Source organism: Tachypleus tridentatus, chromosome 7 (assembly GCF_004210375.1).
Source record: "Tachypleus tridentatus isolate NWPU-2018 chromosome 7, ASM421037v1, whole genome shotgun sequence".
Taxonomy (NCBI): domain Eukaryota; kingdom Metazoa; phylum Arthropoda; class Merostomata; order Xiphosura; family Limulidae; genus Tachypleus; species Tachypleus tridentatus.
The window spans coordinates 47,590,186-47,612,230 of record NC_134831.1 but is presented as its reverse complement, the minus strand read 5'-3'; the positions used below and the strand labels follow the sequence as shown (position 1 = coordinate 47,612,230).

Sequence of the window (22,045 nt, the reverse complement as noted above, 5' to 3'; positions counted from 1 at the left end):
ATGGTGCTATGATACTTGATGATGGAAGGTGTGACATTATAGTTCAAGTGTTACTTAACAGGATTTCTTGTATATATCTGTTACACTTGAACTATAATGTCACACCTTCCATCATCAAGTATCATAGCACCATGGAACAATTACGTCGATGAAACTTTGTAGAATGGAACAATCTATCAAAGAACAATTATGTCATTAATTCTACTCATCAAGGCAGCCAATCATCTTGCAGTGTCTGAACGATCACTCTTACTACTAAGATGTGATTTAAAAAAAAAATGTTTGCAGTTTTAAGAGCTATCATAAAGGGCATCTGCAGAAATACTGCTTTTTTAAATGACCAACTTTACCAAAAACACCTAGAATTTCCTAAAATGGTTACTCTCAATGATTGGAACAGATTTGACTGTGCCAACTGGTTTAGATCAACCAACAATGAGTAAAAGAAAGAATCAACAAAATCAACAAATGTAAGAAGTTTAAAGAAAACTAGAATGAAGAGGTGATAAATTTTTAATGTTGATTTTTCTGCTTCAGTTTTGAGTACCCTGAGTGAACTATTAACTGGTAATTAGATTTCTGTGTTAAATGTAGGTTTATACTTTACTGCCAAAGTTAGAATATTATCTATGGATCAAATTATTGCTACCACATAATCCAACAATAATTCTTTAAAGTTGAATATCAGTGAAGCAGAAAAACCAAAATTAACATACACTCTAGAGTCAAGACTTTCAACATATAAGGACATAAAACTAAAACCCAACCTTAAGAAATGAAGTAAATGCCATAAAAGAATTAAGATATAATAAGATAAAAAAAAACACCAAGATCATATGCATAGACACAAGTTTCAGGTACCTATTTTAAGATGCCATCAATTTGAAATGAGTTCCATAATTCTTTATGACAAAACTGTTTTTCACCAAACCAAAACTAAAGAGGCTTTAGAAACTACAGAAATTATGAAAGCAGGCAATCTCTCACTAAACTGTGATAATGGTCCTAGCAACATCAGTCATATTTAGCTTAGTTTATCTACTGCTCATACACTTGATCAGCCTTGACTTTTAAACATAATCCTGTCACTTAATTACATCATTTTCTTTACATTAAACCCATTTATATTTTATCTTTGTACCTGTATATAAATTCTACATCAACTAGTTAAACATCATACCTAAGACAAATCAATGTTGTGTTCAAACTTGCAGTATATTGCTTCATAAATTAATCACTTCATTATCATTATAAATGGTTGTTAGCCAACTTATATTAGTATAATGCACTCTCTTACCGAAGTACTCTGTTTAATTGTTTATCTTTTTAACTCCTATCTTTTTCAGGTTTATCATCTTACTTTTCTTCAGAAGTAGAATAGAACAAAATTCTATAAAATGTAGATTTATAACAGATGGGGATTTTATTACCAAGTTTTATTCTTAATTAATTTTTATATGTTTAACTGTCTTTTGTTTAGTTTCTTTTATAACAAATCAAAAGAGTTTGCTGCTGAAGAAACTGTTATTTGGTTATTCATAACAAGTAGAAAACTTTCTTTTCAATCTTATTAAAAATTCAGTAGCAGAGAAAAATGTTGCACGAAACAAGTTTTACTTTAGAAATAATTTGTATAAAATTACAAGTTTTTAGTTGCATCCTAGTGTATGAAATATGAAAACAACAACTTGTAATTCAACAACAAAATTGAACAAACTTTTTTTTGCTTCTCATGTGAGGTGTTTTTTGCAGTTACAAACGTCTAGCAACATATATACTATACATTGGAGTTTGAAAATTACACACAAAAGGCTAATAAAGACAAAGACACATTTAAGAATTTTTTCAATGCTACACGTTTAGAAACCTAATGCTTTTCCATGCGTTTTGTTTGTTGAAGTTTGTTAAAATTTACTTGAGTGCCAATTGTACTAGCTATCTCTAGTTCTGAAGTTACATCAGAAAAAAAACAATAGCCAGTCAACACAACACACTGCTAACTCTTTGGCTTTTCTTTATCAATGAATAGTGAGACTGACTGTCTTGTTACAGCACTCCAGTGACTGGAAAGGCAAGCATTTCCAGTCATAAGTTTTGATCTTGCTTCCTGATGAGAGTAAGTCAAGTGTCCTATCTATCACACAATCTATATAATGGCCAGTAATGCTTAAAATGGTTCATTTAAGGGTGTATAATACATTCCTCAACCTTGTTTTGATCCCTTTAATATTGGAGGATTTAAACACAAGAAACCATTGTGCATTTTTTCTTTATTTTTTATTATTTTCACCATCTTCCACTTGATATTCAGACTGAAAATTACATACTACCTTAAGATGCTATAAATACAGATGTAAAATTAATGGGTGCTATTTGGATGAAATGGTTATCTAAACTTTTTAACAATATTTATTTAATTTCAAGTACTTTATCAGATATTATTTCAATTGGCACTGGCTTTGGATTTTTTTGTTAATTAACAAGTCCAGTAGCAGGTATCAGCAATTTATTTTAAACAACAGAATCAACAATACAGATTTTTCTGATGAAATATACAAACACAATTGGTTTAAATAAAAATATATACATACAAATTGGTATGCTATTTGTACATGCTTAAACAAGGTTCTGTGAGACATCTAAAAAAACAGCAGCTCAGTCATTTACACTATTAGAAAAATAATAAAAATGTTAATTTAAATCAACAGTTTACTTGAAACTAGATATGATAAAATTAATTTTATATTTCAAAACAGTCAAAAGGAAGAAAATAACCCATTTAAAACACTCTTTCTTGAAGAAATGATTATGAATGTTAACTGTAGTGCAAATATTTTTACAAGTAATTAAAATTCAAGATTCTAAAATAAGAGTCTGTCACGAGAAAACAGAAATACTGAGATTTTTCTTATTTAATACTCATAACATGCATTATTTTGAAAAAAAAAGCAAGATAAAAGAAAATATTTGTGAATGCACCATTAAAAATATATATATGCATTATATTTTTAACATTAAAGCAAACTGTATGTGACTATTAAACATTTCCTTTTACTTATTAATATTAGATGGATTAAACTTGAACTGTGTTTAGTAATAATGAAATAAGAATAAAGAAATTACTTCCCCAACCCTGTTAAAACACCATTATGGTTTAGTATGAAAATTTAATACACACTAGCTATGACAGTGTTTAGAGCAGAATTAGAAGTGATACATCTAAGCAATTATTCATTTTTGTTTTCATAAGTCTGTAAGAAAAATGACAGAATATCCTCAAGCTGTTAACATTAACATATTATAAGCCAGTAAACAAAACTGAGTTATAAGTTACATGAAAATGTATGAATAACTTAAGACTTACTTACGGGTAACAAACAACTTGCAAAATCCTGTAATGTTGGTATGTCAAGAAAAAACAAATGTGAGCTGATACTTAAGTATTTAATATAGTTATATAAATAGCATAAAAAGCACAAAATAAAAACATCTAGTCTCCTCTTGAAAAAAAGTTTGTCTTTATAAGACATAATATTTATATATAAACTGCTAAATGTTAAGTGATACCTAATTATCTGATGCAACAAAAGTCACAGCCAATGCTTTGTTTAGTATCCGAAATGAACTACCACTTTTGATAAATATTCAAAATTTAACACCCTAGTATCGTTAAATGGAATTAGAAATAAACATAAACCTAATATATTACATCTTGTGCAAAATTAAAAAATTTGAGCCTATTGTCTCAATAAGTTTAACACACTAGTTTACTGTCAAGAAATTTAAAAAATTAAAACTGTCTTAAAGAATAAATTTAAATATAGCAATTTATTATGTATACAAGTAATGTGATATTTAACATACCAGTGTTTTAACAGATGGTTAGATTTAAGCAAGTAGTATTTCAATGAAGGATTTAAAACTTAGTTTTAATGGTCAAATATTCAGTGAGATACGAGCTGGATTTACTGGAATATACTGATGGTTGAATTATGTAACAAAAGAGAATGTAACACAATGCAAACCAATTTTTATAATTTGTGTTGAATTATAATAATACAAGAAAGGTGAAGACAATTTCTTGAAAAATTAATAAGGATTAAGATTTAAATTGCTTAAAAACTTCTGTGCTTGGTTTGATAAAATGCATTTAATTTCTTGGTTAAGATGCTGGAAAATTCCAATCTGATCCTCTGAGAAAGAACTAAGCATAAGAGGGAAAAAAACAGTATAATTAATAAAAATGGGGTACTTCATGTTTTATATCAGATAACAATACGAGGTAAATTTCCTAATTTACAAAAAATAAATACCTATTTTATTCCTTTATAATTATTTACTGAAAAGAAATACTGGAAAACATTCCAAATGTTACAAATAAAAATGAACATAACTTTTGGGATCACCATGTGCCCTTGACTTACCAAGAGATAACATTTTCATTATCTGAAAATGCATTTTCAGTACACCTCTCTTCATAAATTAACCATTCTTCCCACACCTTTTATTGAGGTTTTGCACATAACACTGGCTTTGAGCTACCTCCCAACTAAATCATGTGTTTTGATAAGAACTGTACTAGTACATGATGTAATCATCATGTGGCAATAACCCTCCACCAGTAGGAAGGTCACAAAATCTATCATGCATAGTAGATCCCTATAAGCACTTCCACTTAAAATTAACTTCATCCTTAGATGAAATACAGATAGTGGGGGGGGGGGGGGAGAGAGAGAGAAAAGAGAAAAAAGGTGATAATGTGTGCAGAGGAAAGTACCTATCAGAAATAAATTTTCAGTTAAGAAAAATGCTAACCTTTGGAACAATACACCTACCTCTCTCCAAGTAATAGGTAAAACCCCCATACAGATGTGATGGAAGGGCCAATGCAAAATAAAATAGAGGAATTCCATAACAAGAAGGTGCTCAAAGGGGAAGTATGTGGAGTGTCACACCCAACAGAAGAAACTTACTAGAGAGGCAACACTCATCAGAGACCTCATTCTTCTCAAACAGGATATACTCTTTTCCTAGAAAGAAGCAGGAAAGGAAGAAGGCAAAAATTAAACATGCCACAGGGATGGGTCAAAATAAATAAAGCTTTTTCATATAACAAAATAGATGGGCATAAGATGTAGCATGACTGGGACAATGATCACTTCCTATGGATTGGTATGCATTCTGTTGTAAAATTTACTCACCATACATAAATAAATTGGGAATAAAGTCCTTTTCTGTCTCCTGAGAAGAATGCTTTGCCCTATTTGGCTTATACAAACCACCAAAAAATTAGCATAAAATACAATAGGGATGACCTGCCCTATACTTATATGGGCACCTCGGCCTTTCTTCCTACCTTACTTGGAATATCTCAGGAGGGACTGCACAATCACTAAGGAATTAACCAAGTCAACCACCCTGGAATGGACAGGGAGGGGATGCCAGACCCAATCAGTCTTAAATACCACAAAGGTCTTCTACTGGAGAAAAAGAAAATTAATTTGTAAAGATGGAAATGAGCAGGCATTATTCTAAGGCTGGGTTTTCCGTGATAGTCCTTGGAAAGTACCTCGTCTCAACAGGGTGTATGGATTTAACACTTTTTTACCCCTGATTTAATTTGAATTTGGGAAAATAAATATACACTGTGAGGTAACATGGGCCACTAGGTTGACTCCAAGATGAAGATGAGATGGGCAACAAAATAAATGAGGTACTTACCCCATTAAAACTGGCAAGTAAACAGAAAAATGATGAAAAGTTAAAGTAGTAATCAAAGATGGAGATGAAACTGCTAGATAAAGAAGTGAAAGAAAACAAATTGGGTGTTGTTCACCTCTCTATCTATGATATTTCATCCAATGATTGCTAAAAAAAAAAAACAGATTATAACAAAGAGCAAATCTGATGAAAAGTAATGTAACAAAATCTGAGAGTGAAATTTTTTAGGGAAGAACACACAATACAGATGAAACGAACCCAATTGGTAAGATTAGTGATTTGAAAGACCCTGGATGAGGGGAGGTCATTCAGAAACAATAGATGGTTGCAGGAATCCCAAAAGAGAGCTGTGCAAGAAAGAGGTCTTGAAGGAAAGGTGAGAATGAACAAGTAGCCAGGAATTCAAACAGAGTCTAGGTGAGTGTGTAAAAACCACATGAAGGCCAATCAGGCAAAGTAGCTAGATGAAAGAAAGTAGGTCAGGAGGAGAAAACAGAATTATGGCAAGGTTGCATGATGTACACCAACAATCTCTAGTCAAGTAGCCTGGTACAGAAATCTGAGAGACAAGTAACTGAAGGATGGTACAAATGTAGAAAGTGTTTGATAAACCAGTGGCAATAACAATGGTTACACTGAAAGGATGAATTGAGTGGTATAAAAATTAACAAAGAAATACGAGAAATAGCTGTTGAGGAAGGAATGAAAAATGTCATGCATAACACAACACTCCAGGTAGAAACAATAATATAGAAGGTTGGAGTAACAGGAACCTTGATGGGAAGGAACAAAAGTAACTGAAGGAGTTCAAGGGATCCCAAGTAAGATTCCATTAGTTGAACAACATCCACTTAAAAAATGACATACACATGTCCCAAAGAAATAAGGGTTTTCATAGAAGCCCAAGTTTCCAAAACCAACAGAACTTTGTATGCAGAAGAAACAGAGGGAGAACAAAAGGCATGGGAAATAGAAAACTCCTCTAACACAGACAAAGTGGAAAAGTTAGGCTTGGCTGAGGTAAGTGTTTATAAAAAAATACCCAAGTGGACAAGATATTGGGTAGAAATGAGGAAAGAATTCCAGGGTAAAATGGGGAAAGCACAAGAAATTGATCCTTCTCATTACCTCAGGATCCCACTGCCAGTCAGTACATCTGAGGCTGTTCAGACTCTTCTTTCACAGCACACTATTTCTTCTGTCAACCAGCCTTCTCCAAACTTTTTACTCTGTGCTTTTTGTTGTTTCAAAAAAAGATAAAAAACTGGCATCCTGAAGTAACAAGAAGAATAATGGGATGGGAGACAAAGAAGGAGGTGAAAGAAAGTGAAGAAAAAGTCCAAATGACAAAACCTTGATCACCCACAGATTGGGAGTTAACTCCCATCACAGCTGAACAAAATCAGATAAATGCATCCCTACTGGGCCAAAATCCACCTGATAGTAACTGGAACTGTTGGTGAGAATAAGCATGATGGTGAGACAAACAATGAACTGATGTATACCCAAAAAAAGATACACACAGAGTATAAGAGGATGCATGACAGGAATCAGGTACAGAAGAAGGTATGAAAGCTGGCCAAGACAAATGAGCAATCAAGAAAGAAGGGACTGAGTGTGGCCTCAGATTCCACATAACTCCAAACATTCAAAAAAATCTCCAAAAGCATACCTATGGAAGCCATTTTGAGGTCACAAAGACATGTGGAAGGTAGACAAACAGCAGAAGGTAAAGGAGGATAATTACAGCAACGTGGAGTTAATGAAGGAATGGTTATTCTCAGAGAGCACCTCAGGGGATTGATGAAGAGCCTTAAAAGGATACGTGTGGAATAAAAGTACAGTAGAAGAGATGTAAAGGTAAAACAAAGTCATGAAAACTGGACATGGGATAAAATAAACAGGATTATCAGGATTTGCTCCCCAAGAAGGTAAAAATGATTCCAGTTTTTGGAACTCAAGAAAAGGATGATAAACTAATGCATAATCATTAGAAGCTAGTGGTGAGCAAGGCACGGTGGCACCAACCCTCAAACAAAAAGCTAAGCATGTACCCTGATATCTGGAAAAAGAGAGAAGACAAAGTAATTGGTCAATGCAGTGTCATGTAACAAACCTGAGAAATCATGTCCAAGAAGGCTGAGGGAGGCCTGGCTGAATTCTCAAAAGAAGTACAACATAGGTAGGAGGTGTAAAAAGGCTGTCAAAATTCTCCTTGTCATGAACATATCTTCAAGAGGAACAGGAGTAACCTGAACTTTGTTGGGAGAAGAGTGTAGACCCATGAAAAGTTCAATCTCCTTACAATTAATACTAAAAAAAATCATTAGCCAAGACCCTTTGACCTGAAGCCTAAGAAAAGACATTCAAAGCAATAGGAAAAGAAGATAAAGTGGTGACACAAAAAATTCTAAATTCATGACTGACTGTTAAAAATGAAAGTAAAAGCAAAAAGGCAAGCCAAGGTAACTGGACTTGGCCAAATATTGCAGTGAGCAAACTGGAGAAACTTAATAGAAATGGAAAAGCATTACTTTGCAAAAAAAATTATTGTGTGAAAACAGCAAAATTTCAAAATATCTACATCACACAACTGGCTAACAACAAGCAATGGTTAGGTAAGGTTGAATAGAAAAATCACATGCATCAAAACAGTGTGTTGCACTCCTATTAGTGGAGGGTTGTTGCATGATTGTTTACACGTGAAGACACAGTGAACCACACTGTTTGTGGAGTAGGTGGGAGTCTCAAATCTTAAGGCATGAAAAAATTGTGAATAAAAGAGAATAGCCATTATGTGAAAGAAGGTAACGTATTGTTTTGGACACATATAGTTTGTTTGTTTGTTTTTAATTTCGGCAAAGCTACTCAAGGGCTATCTGCACTAGCAATCCCTAATTTAGTAGTGTAAGACTAGAGGGAAGGCAGCTAGTCATCACCACCCACCACCAACTCTCGGACTACTCTTTTACCAATGAATAGTTGGATTGACCATCACATTATAACACCCCCACAGCTGAAAGGGTGAGCAAGTTTGGTGCAATGGGGATTCAAACCTGCGACCCTCAGATTATGAACCGAACACCTTAACCCACCTGGCCATGCTGGGCCTGGACACATATAGAAACCATTTGCTACATGAAACTCTGTGAAGTACAGCTAAGGGTATATATTGATTAGCAAGGTTAAAAAACAAGTGAAAGGTAAGCCCTACCATAGATTATAGTTTACTACTGTTCAGAAATTATCAAAAATGAGAAATGGATTTATACATCTCATGAATTATAATACTAATGATTACTAAATCAATCACAAAGATTGCATGAAGTCTTTTGAAATTGAAGAGGAAAATTAAACACATATGTTAATGCCAGTGCTGAGTTTAAGAATAAAGTTAATTTTGATTGCACATGCTTATGGAGTTCTACTGTGCTTAGAAGATGTGTCACCCTCCTATTGGTAGAGGGTTACAGCCACACAACAATTACAACATGTCCTAGTGAAGTTCACATCAAAACACATTATTTAAGTGCAACATAGTTTAAGGTTAGTGGGGTGCACAAAATATCAACAACATGCATGATAAATAGGTACTGTATGCAGACAGATAACTAGATTATTTTTTAATTCTTTATTGTATATGCATAACCGTTGCTATAGTTTGTGATTTACAATATTGTTGGGGAGTTTTGTTTAATGTTTTAGTACTAGATTGAAATAAGATTGGAAATTTACTCAAGAATGCTCAAAATTTTCAAGTTCTGCCTTTGAATTGGAATATTTTTATAAAGGTTGGGTGAATGATGGCAATGTGATGGCAGTTTTAAATATCCACATCTTTGAAAGTTGTTAAAGTAGAATTATTGTACAACTCTGAAATACAATTGAAGATGGAATGCTTATGTAATCACTTATTAATAGCTGATCATAATTATAACACAGTTGAAAAAACAAAATTACACAATAGCACATTATATATTTTGTTTAGGAATTAAATTGCAAAAAATAGTCCTGGGATGGTATTGTAAGCTACTTCTTCAATAATGAAAGAAAAAAAAACAGCTACTCTATACTCAAAGACAAGTTGCTTAAAATGGACTAAATGTTTTATCAGTTGAACACAAGACACCATATGCTCTTAAATAAAACATACTGTTCAAATAATGCACATGAGTTAAAGGCACAGAAGTATGTTTCACTATTTGGAACTACTGTATTTATTATCAATACCAGGAATATATAAGACAAGTTCAATGACATACCAATAGATAAAAAAATGTCTGAAACATGTTAAGAACAAGAATATATTTCTTGTCATTTGTAAATACAGTTTTCACAATTCTTCACTGTTTCTTCACAATACACATCAATCCACATTTTCTGCTACTGCATAAATGCACAGTTGTAGAAAATTAGTTTAACAGATATTGAAAAATACACTTTCTCGTCAAGTATTATAAAAAACAACATATCAGACAAAAAAACTGATGTGTGTATATATGTATATATAAATATACACACATACACACACACAAATCTGAGCATAAAATAGATGCATGTGTGTGTGCATGTGTATAGTACAAAAATATTTTTCTTTATCTTTCAAAAAAAGTCAGTTATCCATCAATTTGTCATCTAAAATGATCTGTCAACCTATACCAAGTGTACCACAAAAACCTAAAAATAATTTATTGTGGCTGAAGGAAGATTTCTTTGTAAATTTTAATCTTATCAAACTACATACTTTATACATTTTACTTATTTATATGTACAGTGGACACTTAAGTAACAGTTTAAATGTGGGACATTTTAATGTATTTTTAAAAATATTAGAATACACAAGTTTAAAGATGATACAATCACTCCTCTGAATCAGCTCCAAAAAAGAAAAGTTTGGTAACTGAGATTTCATAGCAATAACTTTACATTCGAGATAGTAGTGAATAACAGCCATATCTTTAGAATTCTTCCCTAATATTAACAACATGGAATAATTCATTTTTTCAACAAATACAAAATGATAACTGTCGATCTAATAAAACTAGTACAAAACATCTTCAGTTTGATGAATTACAGGTTTTTATTATTCAAACTAAAACTGGTGATAGTATTGCATGCAATGTTATTGCTAAATACTCAGATCTTTATAGAAACATATTTTGACTTTATCTGTTGTCAACATCTTGAAGAATGAACCAGAGATTTCCTCTCAGTAGTACTTTTTGGTCTTGCAGCATGAGTTATAGTATGTTTAGGGTTACGTTTAACAGTAGATACTTCAGTTTGTGAGGAATTACTATCAATATCACTGCCATCTGAACTTAAACTCTCGATAACATCATTGCTTTCTGTTTTCCTACTGGTAGTATCAGCTGAGTGAGACAGGAGGCCTCCATGAAGAGTGGCATCACTGTGTGTCACAGTATCAGCTGAGTGTGATAGCAGACCTCCTTGAAGAGTAACATCACTATGTGTCACAGTGTCACTTGAGTGTGACAGCAAACCTCCCTGAAGACTGGCATCACCATATGTCACAGCATCAGCCGAGTGTGACAGAAGACCTCCTTGAAGAGTGACATCATTGTGTGGCACAGTAGAAATAGATACTGTTTGTGTTTGAGGGTCACTAACTCCCTGAGAATCAGATAAACTTTCTTCTTGGACCTTTCCATACTTTTGTCTAGAATCATGCCATTGAGATGGAACAAAGGAGGGATAAACTCGTAATGAAGGCAGATTAAGCTCCCCTTTTTTCCTTTGACTTGGGCAGGTTATTTCTGTTACCGATCCCCCATCACCATCATCTCGTACCTCTTTAGCCACTAAATTATTATCAGCTATACTTATTCCTTTTAACAGCATTTCTATGTGTGAACCTGATGTTTGACAATTAGTACTTGTTCGTCTTTTAGCTTCTGATCTTGATGGACTATGGCTCTTCTTTCTATGAGATCGTGCTGCTGTTGAATGCTTAGGGGGCACAGGTGGCTTAGATTTAAGCTGAAATTTTTTACCTGTCCCTCCAGGAGGAGAACTAAAAACAGAGTCATATTCATGGTAGTCATGTGATTGGGACTCACTGTCTCTATGTTCATTGAGACCATGATCACATGCTGCCGTTAAAATTTTTGATAATGAAGGAGCTAAGCCTAATCCTACTCTACGATCATGATATACATCTGAAATGACTGGATCACGGCTGAGCTGTCTGAGTTGGGTATTAAAGATGTGATTTTGAATAGATCTCTCTTCCAGAGTTTCTCCCCGTCCCACTGTAGTTTCTTCCATAGAACGCACAGAATAGATGACAGAACTTGAATCCTGTTTTTTTGAGAAGCTAGCTGGTACTGAAACTTCTAACACATTAGCAGTAAATGATTCATCATTAGATTCACCTGCTAAGGTAGAACTGAAAATAGATGAATCATGAAGCTGACTCTTTACTTCAAACAAGGGCTGAAGTGCATTTAACTTTGTTCCTACCCAACCAAGTCTACTTGTTCCTAAAATATCTGGAAAGGTACATTGTAAATTAAAATCATTAGGATCAGAATCACTACACTGTGACTCCATCCCTGATATATGCTGTAGTTTTTCAGATTTTAAGGTACTGTTAGAGATTTCTCTTTGATAGCAGCCAACAGTAGAGGCAGAATGAGTTCTCAGAAGAACACCTTCCCTGCAGATGTTTTGTCTTTGCACTGTAGACTGACCACCCTCCCAGTCTGTCACAGAACCAGCTGATGAGGAGCTGTCTGGTCGTTTAGAAAGTCCTTCCCCTGTTGGGCTGTCTTCACTGTACATAGATTTTATGTGGTTTTGGTGAGCCAGAGCAATTGCTACACGAGGACTGGGCTGAGGTGAAGATTTTTGTGGTTGTATTCCTGCTAAATAAGGTTTGGAAACAGGATCTACTGGGCTGGGAGTAAAAGTGTCACTATCACGATTTTTCTGATCATTCCCACTATTACTTGTGTGACCATCAGGTTCACCTCTAGTGCGTACATAGTTGGTAAAAGCTCCTGTTCTCTGACCAATGATTGGTCCTTGTCTTCTCAGGGGAAATGGAAGAGATGGAATGGTGGGAGGAGGAGATTCAACTGCTTCACAGTCAAGGCTTTCCATTGAACTGGAATCTTCAATAGGAAGAGTCTTAGCAGCTTCTTGAGTGTCTGTAGAATGAAAAAAGTTAACTTTCTATTTATGCTATGTAGTATCATACAACCGTTTTTATATTACAGTAACACTCTACAGGAATTACGTATAAATGTATTTAAATCATTCTTTCAAATATATTACTGTATCTTTTATGGATAATGTTTAAATTCATGTAAAGTCAGTTTTACATCTAGTCATAATAAACACCTGTGAACTTTCTAAGTTAATGCTGCACTACATTATTAATGTACCGTTAAAAAACTTTAACAGCATACTGTTGAAACTACATTAATAGGGTACTATTAAATCCACCTTAATGGTGTATTGCTAAAGTCACATTAATAACGTACTGCTAAAGCCACATTAATATTATATTGTTAAAAGCCAAATTACTGTAGTACTGCAAAAAACACATTAATAGGGTACTATTAAAACCACATTAATAGGGTACTATTAAAACCACATTAATAAAGCACTACTACGGCCACATCAATGTTGTGCTGCTAAAACCATATTAATATTGTGCTGCTAAAACCACATTACTATTGTAATGCTAATCCCATGTTAGTATTGCACTACTAACATCACATTAATAATGTACTGTTCAAGTTATTTTAATACTCTTGTCCCAGTGATCCCAGTTAAGAGTAGAAAAAATAACAGATAAAATATAAAGTGCTACTGAAAATAAATATCTGAAATCTATCTAGGAGGTTTTAGAAATTAAATGTATGAAATCTGACATTTTTGAGATTAAGTATTTTAATCTTGACATGAAAATCACTTTGCACTTGGATTATTCATAGCCTATACTTGATATATTCAAAAGCAAATCTGTTTTTAGTTTATTAAAATACTTCCCTCAGAAATATGCTTTTTCTATGTGAGAGCCTTATTATGTTTACTGAAAGGCTGTCAAATTTTGTGAAGATATACATACTATATTAAAAGTTATTAAAATCAAAACTATAAAGACTTTAAACAAGTACAAAGACTTCATGTGGTTGGTCAAAATGATTGAGACTACGTTGACAGAGTTAAAAGTATACTGCTAAAATATATGTTAATATTGTACTCCTAAAGCGATATTAATAAGGTTACGCTAAAGCCATGTTATTGTTCCACTGTTACAGCAATATTAATATCGTAATCTTAAATACAAGATAATACTGTACTTCTAAAACTATTTTGCAGCATACTGCTAAAACCACATTAATATTATACTACTAAAGTCAAATTAATATTGAACTTCTAAAACCACATTAATATTGTGCTATTAAAACTATTTTATTAGTGTACTGCTAAGATAAAAAATATTTCTGCAATGCTACTACTCAAGTATGAAAAAACTCAAATACAAGTAAATACCACTTGATCTAAAAACATAAACAACAAACACAAAATATAAACAAAGAACTTACCAAAAACAGCCAACAGAGCTTGTAGTGCAAACTGTATGATCCTTCTATTTGCCTGTTTTCCCATTCTTAAGGTCACTTGGTCTCTTCCAACTTCCATCAGATCAAAACCTACAATGCAGATTCATGATGTTATCTAACTAATTTATAATCAAATGGTGGTACCAGGAGAAATACAAGCTGAATCTGCCAACACATTTAAACACAAACTATATTAGAGAAACCATTCTACTTTGGTACATTTAAATTTTCTAGTTTTTATACAAAAAAATTATAATTATAATAAATATAATTAGACTTAAAATATAACAATTTTTATAATTAATTTTTGATAGAACTGACACTAGGTTATTTTTAACCTTGAAAGAGAAATCTTCCACCTTTTTGAAGCTTACCAAGTGATGCCAAAAGCTCATGACAACCAGGAACACTCCATAATTTAACACTCACAGGACATTCCACATTTTCAAGTTCAGGGTCTTTTTTATTCAGTTGATTCATCACTTTACGCATCTGTGTGAGAAATTTATTTTCATACATCACCAACCAATTGGATAAATGTTTTACTTTCTTTCCAGCCAAGAAAATTCTGGTAACAGATTTCACGTTTATTGTAAACTATTTATATTTTCAATTATTAGTCTATCATGAAGTTTTGAAGATAAATGTGTAGTTTACTCACCAATTCTATTATGTCTTCTGCATAAACTGGGCTGGTCAAGAGTTTAGAGATAGCACTTAAGGACACTGCAGATAAACCTAAGACCAAAAAAAAAGGCTTTTACTTTTTTATTTCTTATTACTACTTTAATAAAGTAGTTTCTATAATTCTCTCCATTTCCTGGAATTCAAACAACTATAGAATATCATTATATTGTCTAATGAGTTCTGATGTTGAAAGAAGTTCTCCTGACTAGAGTGACAAACAAGACAGGTCTGAAATGTCTTGACTCAAAGTCTGTCAACGAATAATCAGAGGAAATGGAAGAAAAAACAACAACAATTGCAGTCAAATACAATTCTTATTAAGAATATTAGATCTATTAATGACTTTGATAATTGAAGTATTTTAGTTTCAAGTTGGTTTCTCAAATTCTGGAACAAATGCAGAATCAAGGTCAATTTCCAAACATTTTATAGTAATTATTTTGAGAAGTGTATAAAATTCACATTTGTGGATAGTTTTATTGAGTAATACTGTATGAATTAAGTTTTTCCAGTTTCTCCACAGTGACCAAATCAAAGGAACTTTTTTATCTGTGACAAAAACAAATGATACTGCCAATATACCTTCTCACACAGAAAAAAAGAAAATATTATTGATTCTAGTTATAACAATTTATTTTGTGAATTTAATTCAGTCAGAAGCTTACACTCAAAAGTCAGCCAACACAATATGTAACTATTTATTAACTTTATGCAAACTCTAACATTACCTAAAAGAGCTTGAAGACTGGCACTACATTGGGTCAGTCTTTCTCCAGGGTCTGACTGAGGGAAGAATACTGAAGCTGGAAGTCCATTGGAAGCAGGTTCAAATCTAAATCCAACAGACATCAGTAGTTCCTTCCAACCAACAACTGACCCCACCTTGTTTTCAATACTCTTTTGTGTTGTATACATTGCATTCTTATGTCCTCTGTGGATACGCTGCAGTGACTTCTCAACCTAAACAATAAACACAATGATTATTGTATCAGCTATTACACTTCTTAGCATTAAATAATTATTTATGTAAAAAGAAAAATATCATTAAAACTTGCATTATTTTTTTTATGCCATAACTGCTTGATAAGAAAATAAAGGATACTTTTCACTTCCATAGATATACATTTCTGTAATGCTGGTTAGAAATAAATTAATAGCATACAAGCCACCACCTGAAAAACATCTAATTCTAGATAATTTGAATGAATGGCATAAGATGTATAATCTCTAAACAATAAAATAAGTACTTATGGTATGACATGAAAAATATAGTAAAAATATAAAAGGTCTGAACACATTATTAAGATATTACCAAATGAAGAACAACTCTCAGTGCATCTCTGCACTGGTCTGGTTTCTTCAGCAATTCTGCTAATGCTTGACCCATTAGAGCCACCTGGCTAATAAGACTGACATCACTTCCTATTAAGAGAAAGCTGGCCCAGTTTGCAGGGTGGGCAAAATGTTTAGTTGTTTGTATAGTCCTCATGGCTTCAGCTAGGGCAATACTCACTCTAGAACCCTGAATAACATAATTCATTATGTCAGAACTGCATCATCAAATATAACATAACTAAAACTTAAAAATTGATTAATTGCCTGAACATAAACAAACATTTGAATGAAATTAACAGATCACCGGTGTTAAAAATAGAAATATTAGAAATGTTTAACATTAGTTTCAAGAAACCTATGAAACAAAAGATGGATATGCATGTATAAGGATTAATACTTTTTAGTCAGTTGCCCACTGTCCATGTTTCTAAGCATCACTATTTTGTAGTAAGCATCATGTGATTACTGACTGTAAAAGGTATGCTTCTTATTTTAAGTAATACATTTATCTAAAACATTTTTAGAACAAGCACAATCAGTAGCAACAATTAACTACAAATTGTAGTCAGGAAATAACTTTAGTGACTGATTTTTTTCAAACTGACAGAGTAGAGCACAAGAAAAGGATTATTTTGAGTAATGCAGGGGGATAACCTAGGAAGAAATTCTTTCACTGAAACTATATCCATTATCACTATTTTTAGTTTCATATGAATGTTTTTGGACAGCATGTACGTTGCATTTTATTACAGCTCCAAAAAGATATTGATGTAGGATTTCTCCAAAATATTCTGATCAATTATATGGATTTAGCAAGAATGTTGGACACTGCTACCAAGTGTGTTTGTTATAATAACACCAAACAAAGGATCAAGGAGCTGTGCATTAACTATTTTCAGGTTTCCTTCCTCCAGTTACATGAAGTTTTAATCCTCTATTCTCATTTAAATCACTACAGCATTTGGTGTCATTTATTCTAAACTTTTCAGGTTCAAAGTAAAAGAGTGCTTCCTTATTACTGTTTTCACAAGTAGAAATAATAATAGTCTTTTTTGCAATTTTTCATAATTTGTACAAATCTAAAGACTTTGTATTTAGATATCACACACATCTAATTTGACCCAAAGTTGCATTTAACAAACCACAACACAAAAATTGATATTTAGGTTGCTTTTTTTAATATTTTACTTTTAAATTAATTAAGTAATGTATAATACTAAAATTTGAATTATAACTTATAATTTTATACCAAACTTATTGACAAATTAATAAAATAGTATACCAATAAAATTTTAAATTTAACTCTACAAATGTGATGACATGCCCTTTAACTCCTGGCCATAACAGGAAAATATATAGCAATAGGGTTAATCAATGTTGTCAAAGGAAGATCAGCAAGATCAGTGAGAAGGAATCACGCTAAGAAGTGGAAACACAGGCAACAAAATATAAGAATATTTTAGAGCACAATGATGATATAAAAGGTAAATCTGGATTAATTAAGAAGTGTTTTCATTTACGTGGCTTTCTTTTAGTCTTTGTACAAGTTCTATAATACATGAAATTAACTTCAGGTTGGAATATGTATGAAGTCATCACTCTGAATATTTCAGTGAGATACTACTTGAATATTAAACGCAGGTAAACAACTGTTGTTCACTAATCTTGCCACTCTTTTCTGACTGAATTTGAGAATATTATGGAAAGTGGGATTTTTTTTGGAAGATACCAGTTATGACTTTTTTTAAAAAAAGGCCCAATAATGAGCCTCTCATATAATATATTTGTTTGATACTTAGAATATTGGTAAAGATTAAAACTTAGGTGAAGATGAACAGTATCTGTAACATAAGTTGTTTCAGAGATAGATACATATATTCTTGGAACATTTTCATGTAAGTTTCAAAACAACATTACTTTACAAAATTCAAATTGACTAGTAGCTCATTACTGGCTACATACTTATGTAGCTAGTTTTAAAACAACCTCTACAATGTAACACCTTAGTAAATTCTAATAAAACAATTATAGTGAAAACAAAAATTGATAAAATATACTTTTTAATCTTGGCAAAGAAGACCAGTGTGAGCTTAAAATTAAATGTTAGTTTCTGAATAGCATTATTTGCAAAATTATTTCTTTTTCTGTATCACTACAAAAAACATGTTGAAAATACCAGTGAACACGTGTATGTATACTGCATAATTATTGTAATTTGTATGCAGCAGCTTTCTATGAAAACCTTCTCCATTTCAAATAACCATTGTATATTTAAGTTATAAACCAAAAATTAAGAATTAACTTAAGTTTACATGGGAAATTGAGAAAGTTGTTATTATTGTTGAATTTCATGAAAAGCTACTTGAGAGCCATCTGTGTTAGCAATTTCTAATTTAACTTTTAGACAACAAGGAAGGCAGCTAATCAACACCATCCATCACTAGCTTTGTGGGCTACTCTAACTAAATAGTAGGATTTGATCACCACTTTTTTAATACATGCACAGCCCCAGTGTAACGTAGCAAAATTTTGTTTTTAGCAGTAGCAAGACACGAAATCATATCCACACTCTGTTATGCTAATTGCTGGTCCATGATCATCCAAATACAGAAGAAGCTCTAAAATATATCTTTTTTAATGAGCTTTGCAAATGAACACTTTGAATTTCTAGTTTTCTTGTTTAATTTTTCACAAGCTACAGAATTTCTAATAAATTGTATGCAATGACACAGCAAACCATAGCCTCAGGTTAAAGCCTAGCATTCAGACAGAAAAAGAATAATAATAACAATAAAACTGGTCATCAAATTCTAGGGTATATTTTGAGGTTTAAATGGTTATTATCCATTATAAAACTTCTTATATACAATACATACCTGAAGCAAAGAAGCATAAAAAGACCGGTATAAAACTGTAATGGCTGTGTCAGGGACTGGCCAGAGAGAGACTAATACACACTGAGCTCCTGCAGCTAGTAAAGCCCTTGTTAACCCAACTACACCATCAGAATGGACACGACCATGATGGTTTCTTGTGTGGCAGGAACTAATGACTACAAGTCGAGCACAGAGCCGCAAGTTAAGGATGTCAGCAGCAGTAAGAAGGAAATCTGAGAGGGGTGGAATGTCACTAGTAGAGGCTAATTCATCACAATTCTCAGCCTGCTGATGTGAACTCTCTGGCTGAGAGCTTTGAGAAAATCGTCGAGCAGAAGATTCCATGAATTCCCCAGGGGATAGCACAACAGCTGATAACTTCCAAGATACGTGGGTGGCCAAATGAATACACTCTGCTTGTGATAGCTGGCTTAGCACAGTCTCCTTTGAAGCTTGATTACCAATTACTGCTGCTGTGCCCAACATTTCTGCCACTAAACTTGCCTCCTGTTCTGCATAAGGAATATCATTAAAGCCCCACTGTTCTGAAACAGCAGAAGTAAGTTTTGGATTGCCAACCACTAGTGATAACAACTGCTCCCCATTAGCTTGTTGAGGAGATTTTTTTCTCTGACTTGCTTTAAGAGCACTGATTGAGGGCAAGACCATTAGGGAAAACCTCTCACATAAGTATTCCTCTGAAGTCTGGCTCTTCAACATGGCAAATGGAACAAGATAAAGATCACCATCAAGAACCAGCAGTAACTCTTTAGCCTCTGGTTCCATTGGTAGTGCCTCTTCTACAGGTGCTATAAGAAGATCATAGAGAGCATGAAGTGGTGCAGGACCTTGCCATAGGTGACGTCTTGACCTGATGCTGCCTGGGCGACTGGTGGAGCCACTGGCTATACTACCACTGATGCTGCCAACACTAAAGAGACTACTTAAACTGTAGTTGCTACTGTTAAATATATGATTTCTGTTGACCATTCTCAAGAAACCCGTTCTGTCAGTCTCCTGAAAAAGAAGAGTAACAAGAGTAAATATTATATCAGAAGTTTATACTCAGAGATTTTAAATTTTAATCATAAAAATGTCCTTAAATTGCTATGATTATGTATAGTACATAAAATAATTTTAATTCACATCTTGTAATAGCCCTTTCTTTCTTATCTGTAGCTAATTGATCACCACTTACAGAATTGCCACATTCTTTATTTAAAAATAAAAACAAAACCCAAACTATCTTAGTACAATTACAATTACAGCATACATGCTAATAACATTTAACCTTTTCCTTACAATTCTATCTCATTCCCACCACATTAACTTGAATGTATTTATAAAAGATAATCAAAATTTTAGAACATAGAGAAAAATATTTTCTAACAAAGATATTGTAACCTGAAGACAGACAATCAATTTTTATGTACACTTTCATATTTCCATTCACAAAAGAATATCTGAACTAATCTACCATAAAACAAAATAAAGTTTAGAATTATTACCAGATAAAATAACAGACTGGCCATGACCACTTTGAAATATACCAATAATTGATGTAATTAAATCTCTTACTACATGAAGATCAAAGTGAGCAAATTACAAACTTTTAGTTACATCTAAAACTTAATTAAACTATTTTATTATCATTATACATGAATAAACTTGGCATCAAAACATAGTTATTAAAGCAAATATTATCAGTTCTTAATTTTATAAGAAATATTTTAAAAATCTTCAATCTCCCCAAGAATTGCAACATTTATTCTCTAGGACTACCTTTTCTCCAATTTATGTACTACCCCTCTGTTAAGTATAAAATTTAACATAAGTTACTCAGGCAAAATACGAGTTTTATAGCCCTCAACATTATTAACTTATGAAGCCATAACATAGAAAATCAGACCTGCTTTCAATGCCCTCTTATCAGATTTTCTCTTTCACAAATTGCCAAAAGTTATCTCTGTGTTTTATAACCAATAAAAACCAAGGTTTTACTCCATCAAATGATGGAATACAATCAACTGGCTTCTGTATAGAAAATTGTTTATTTTGCCTCTAGTTCCAGAATCTTTCTCACAGTATTCACATCAACAAATTTACATGAATTTTAAAAGGCATTTATTACATAGTTAGAAAGCCAAAAATTTATTATAGTTATAGAACACTGTTTGCTTTATACATGTTACATTATCTGTTTTTAACCACATTATTTAATTAAATTACAATTATTTAGTGTAGTAGTACCATTAGTAAAAATAAAGTTTAATTCTTAATGACAATTAGCAGCAAATAAACAAAAGGAACCAGGTAAGTACCAAATTATTTATTGTTGTTTTTTTATGCATGTTCTTTTTTTTCTTATATAAATTTATTTGGTTAGCTTACGTAATATGAGGGGGAAAAATTTCTTCACAAGGTATGCTACTAAGCACCTTGTGGTTTACATAATTGGATGCAGTATGTGAGCTATACGTTTCTCATATTATTTACAACTTGTGTGATAGAATTATTATTTACATAAAATTCATATGGAAATAAATCAATAAAACTTGAGTATGAACAGATGCATAACATTATAAACTCATTATTTAGGATAAATAATGACAGTTTCCTATTGCAATTTTCAGTCATTCTGAAAAAAAAAGAAAAAGGGTAATTTAGATTTATTTCATATTTTTTATATTGGTTACAAGATTGTTCAAACTGATTGAATTCTTATAGACTTAGGAACAGAGAAAATAAAAATTATATAAAGTTTTACTGAAAAAAATTTATTTACTTAGGAGGTTTTAAAGATTAAACAGATGAAATTCTTAGATACAG

General features: G+C 32.5%; 1 protein-coding gene across 2 annotated transcripts in view; it reads right to left on the bottom strand.

The window, feature by feature from the left end:
* Positions 1-2,491: 2,491 nt before the first annotated feature.
* The window catches only part of LOC143255596 (tetratricopeptide repeat protein 28-like), a 106,421-nt gene continuing 86,867 nt past the window's right edge, over positions 2,492-22,045 (bottom strand). Inside the window, exons 16-23 of one of the 2 annotated variants that reach the window (XR_013030739.1) lie at positions 19,217-20,233; positions 16,318-16,527; positions 15,734-15,965; positions 14,980-15,056; positions 14,693-14,810; positions 14,301-14,408; positions 4,425-12,893; positions 2,492-4,204 (exon numbers count right to left, since the gene is read on the bottom strand). Coding sequence is in view for 1 of the 2 variants with exons in the window: in XM_076511478.1 (XP_076367593.1) it covers positions 10,897-12,893; positions 14,301-14,408; positions 14,693-14,810; positions 14,980-15,056; positions 15,734-15,965; positions 16,318-16,527; positions 19,217-20,233 (3,759 nt within the window). In the remaining variant the exon portion in view is untranslated. Of the gene's footprint in view, positions 12,894-14,300; positions 14,409-14,692; positions 14,811-14,979; positions 15,057-15,733; positions 15,966-16,317; positions 16,528-19,216; positions 20,234-22,045 lie in introns of both variants that reach the window. The other variant, XM_076511478.1, reaches the window with a different exon arrangement.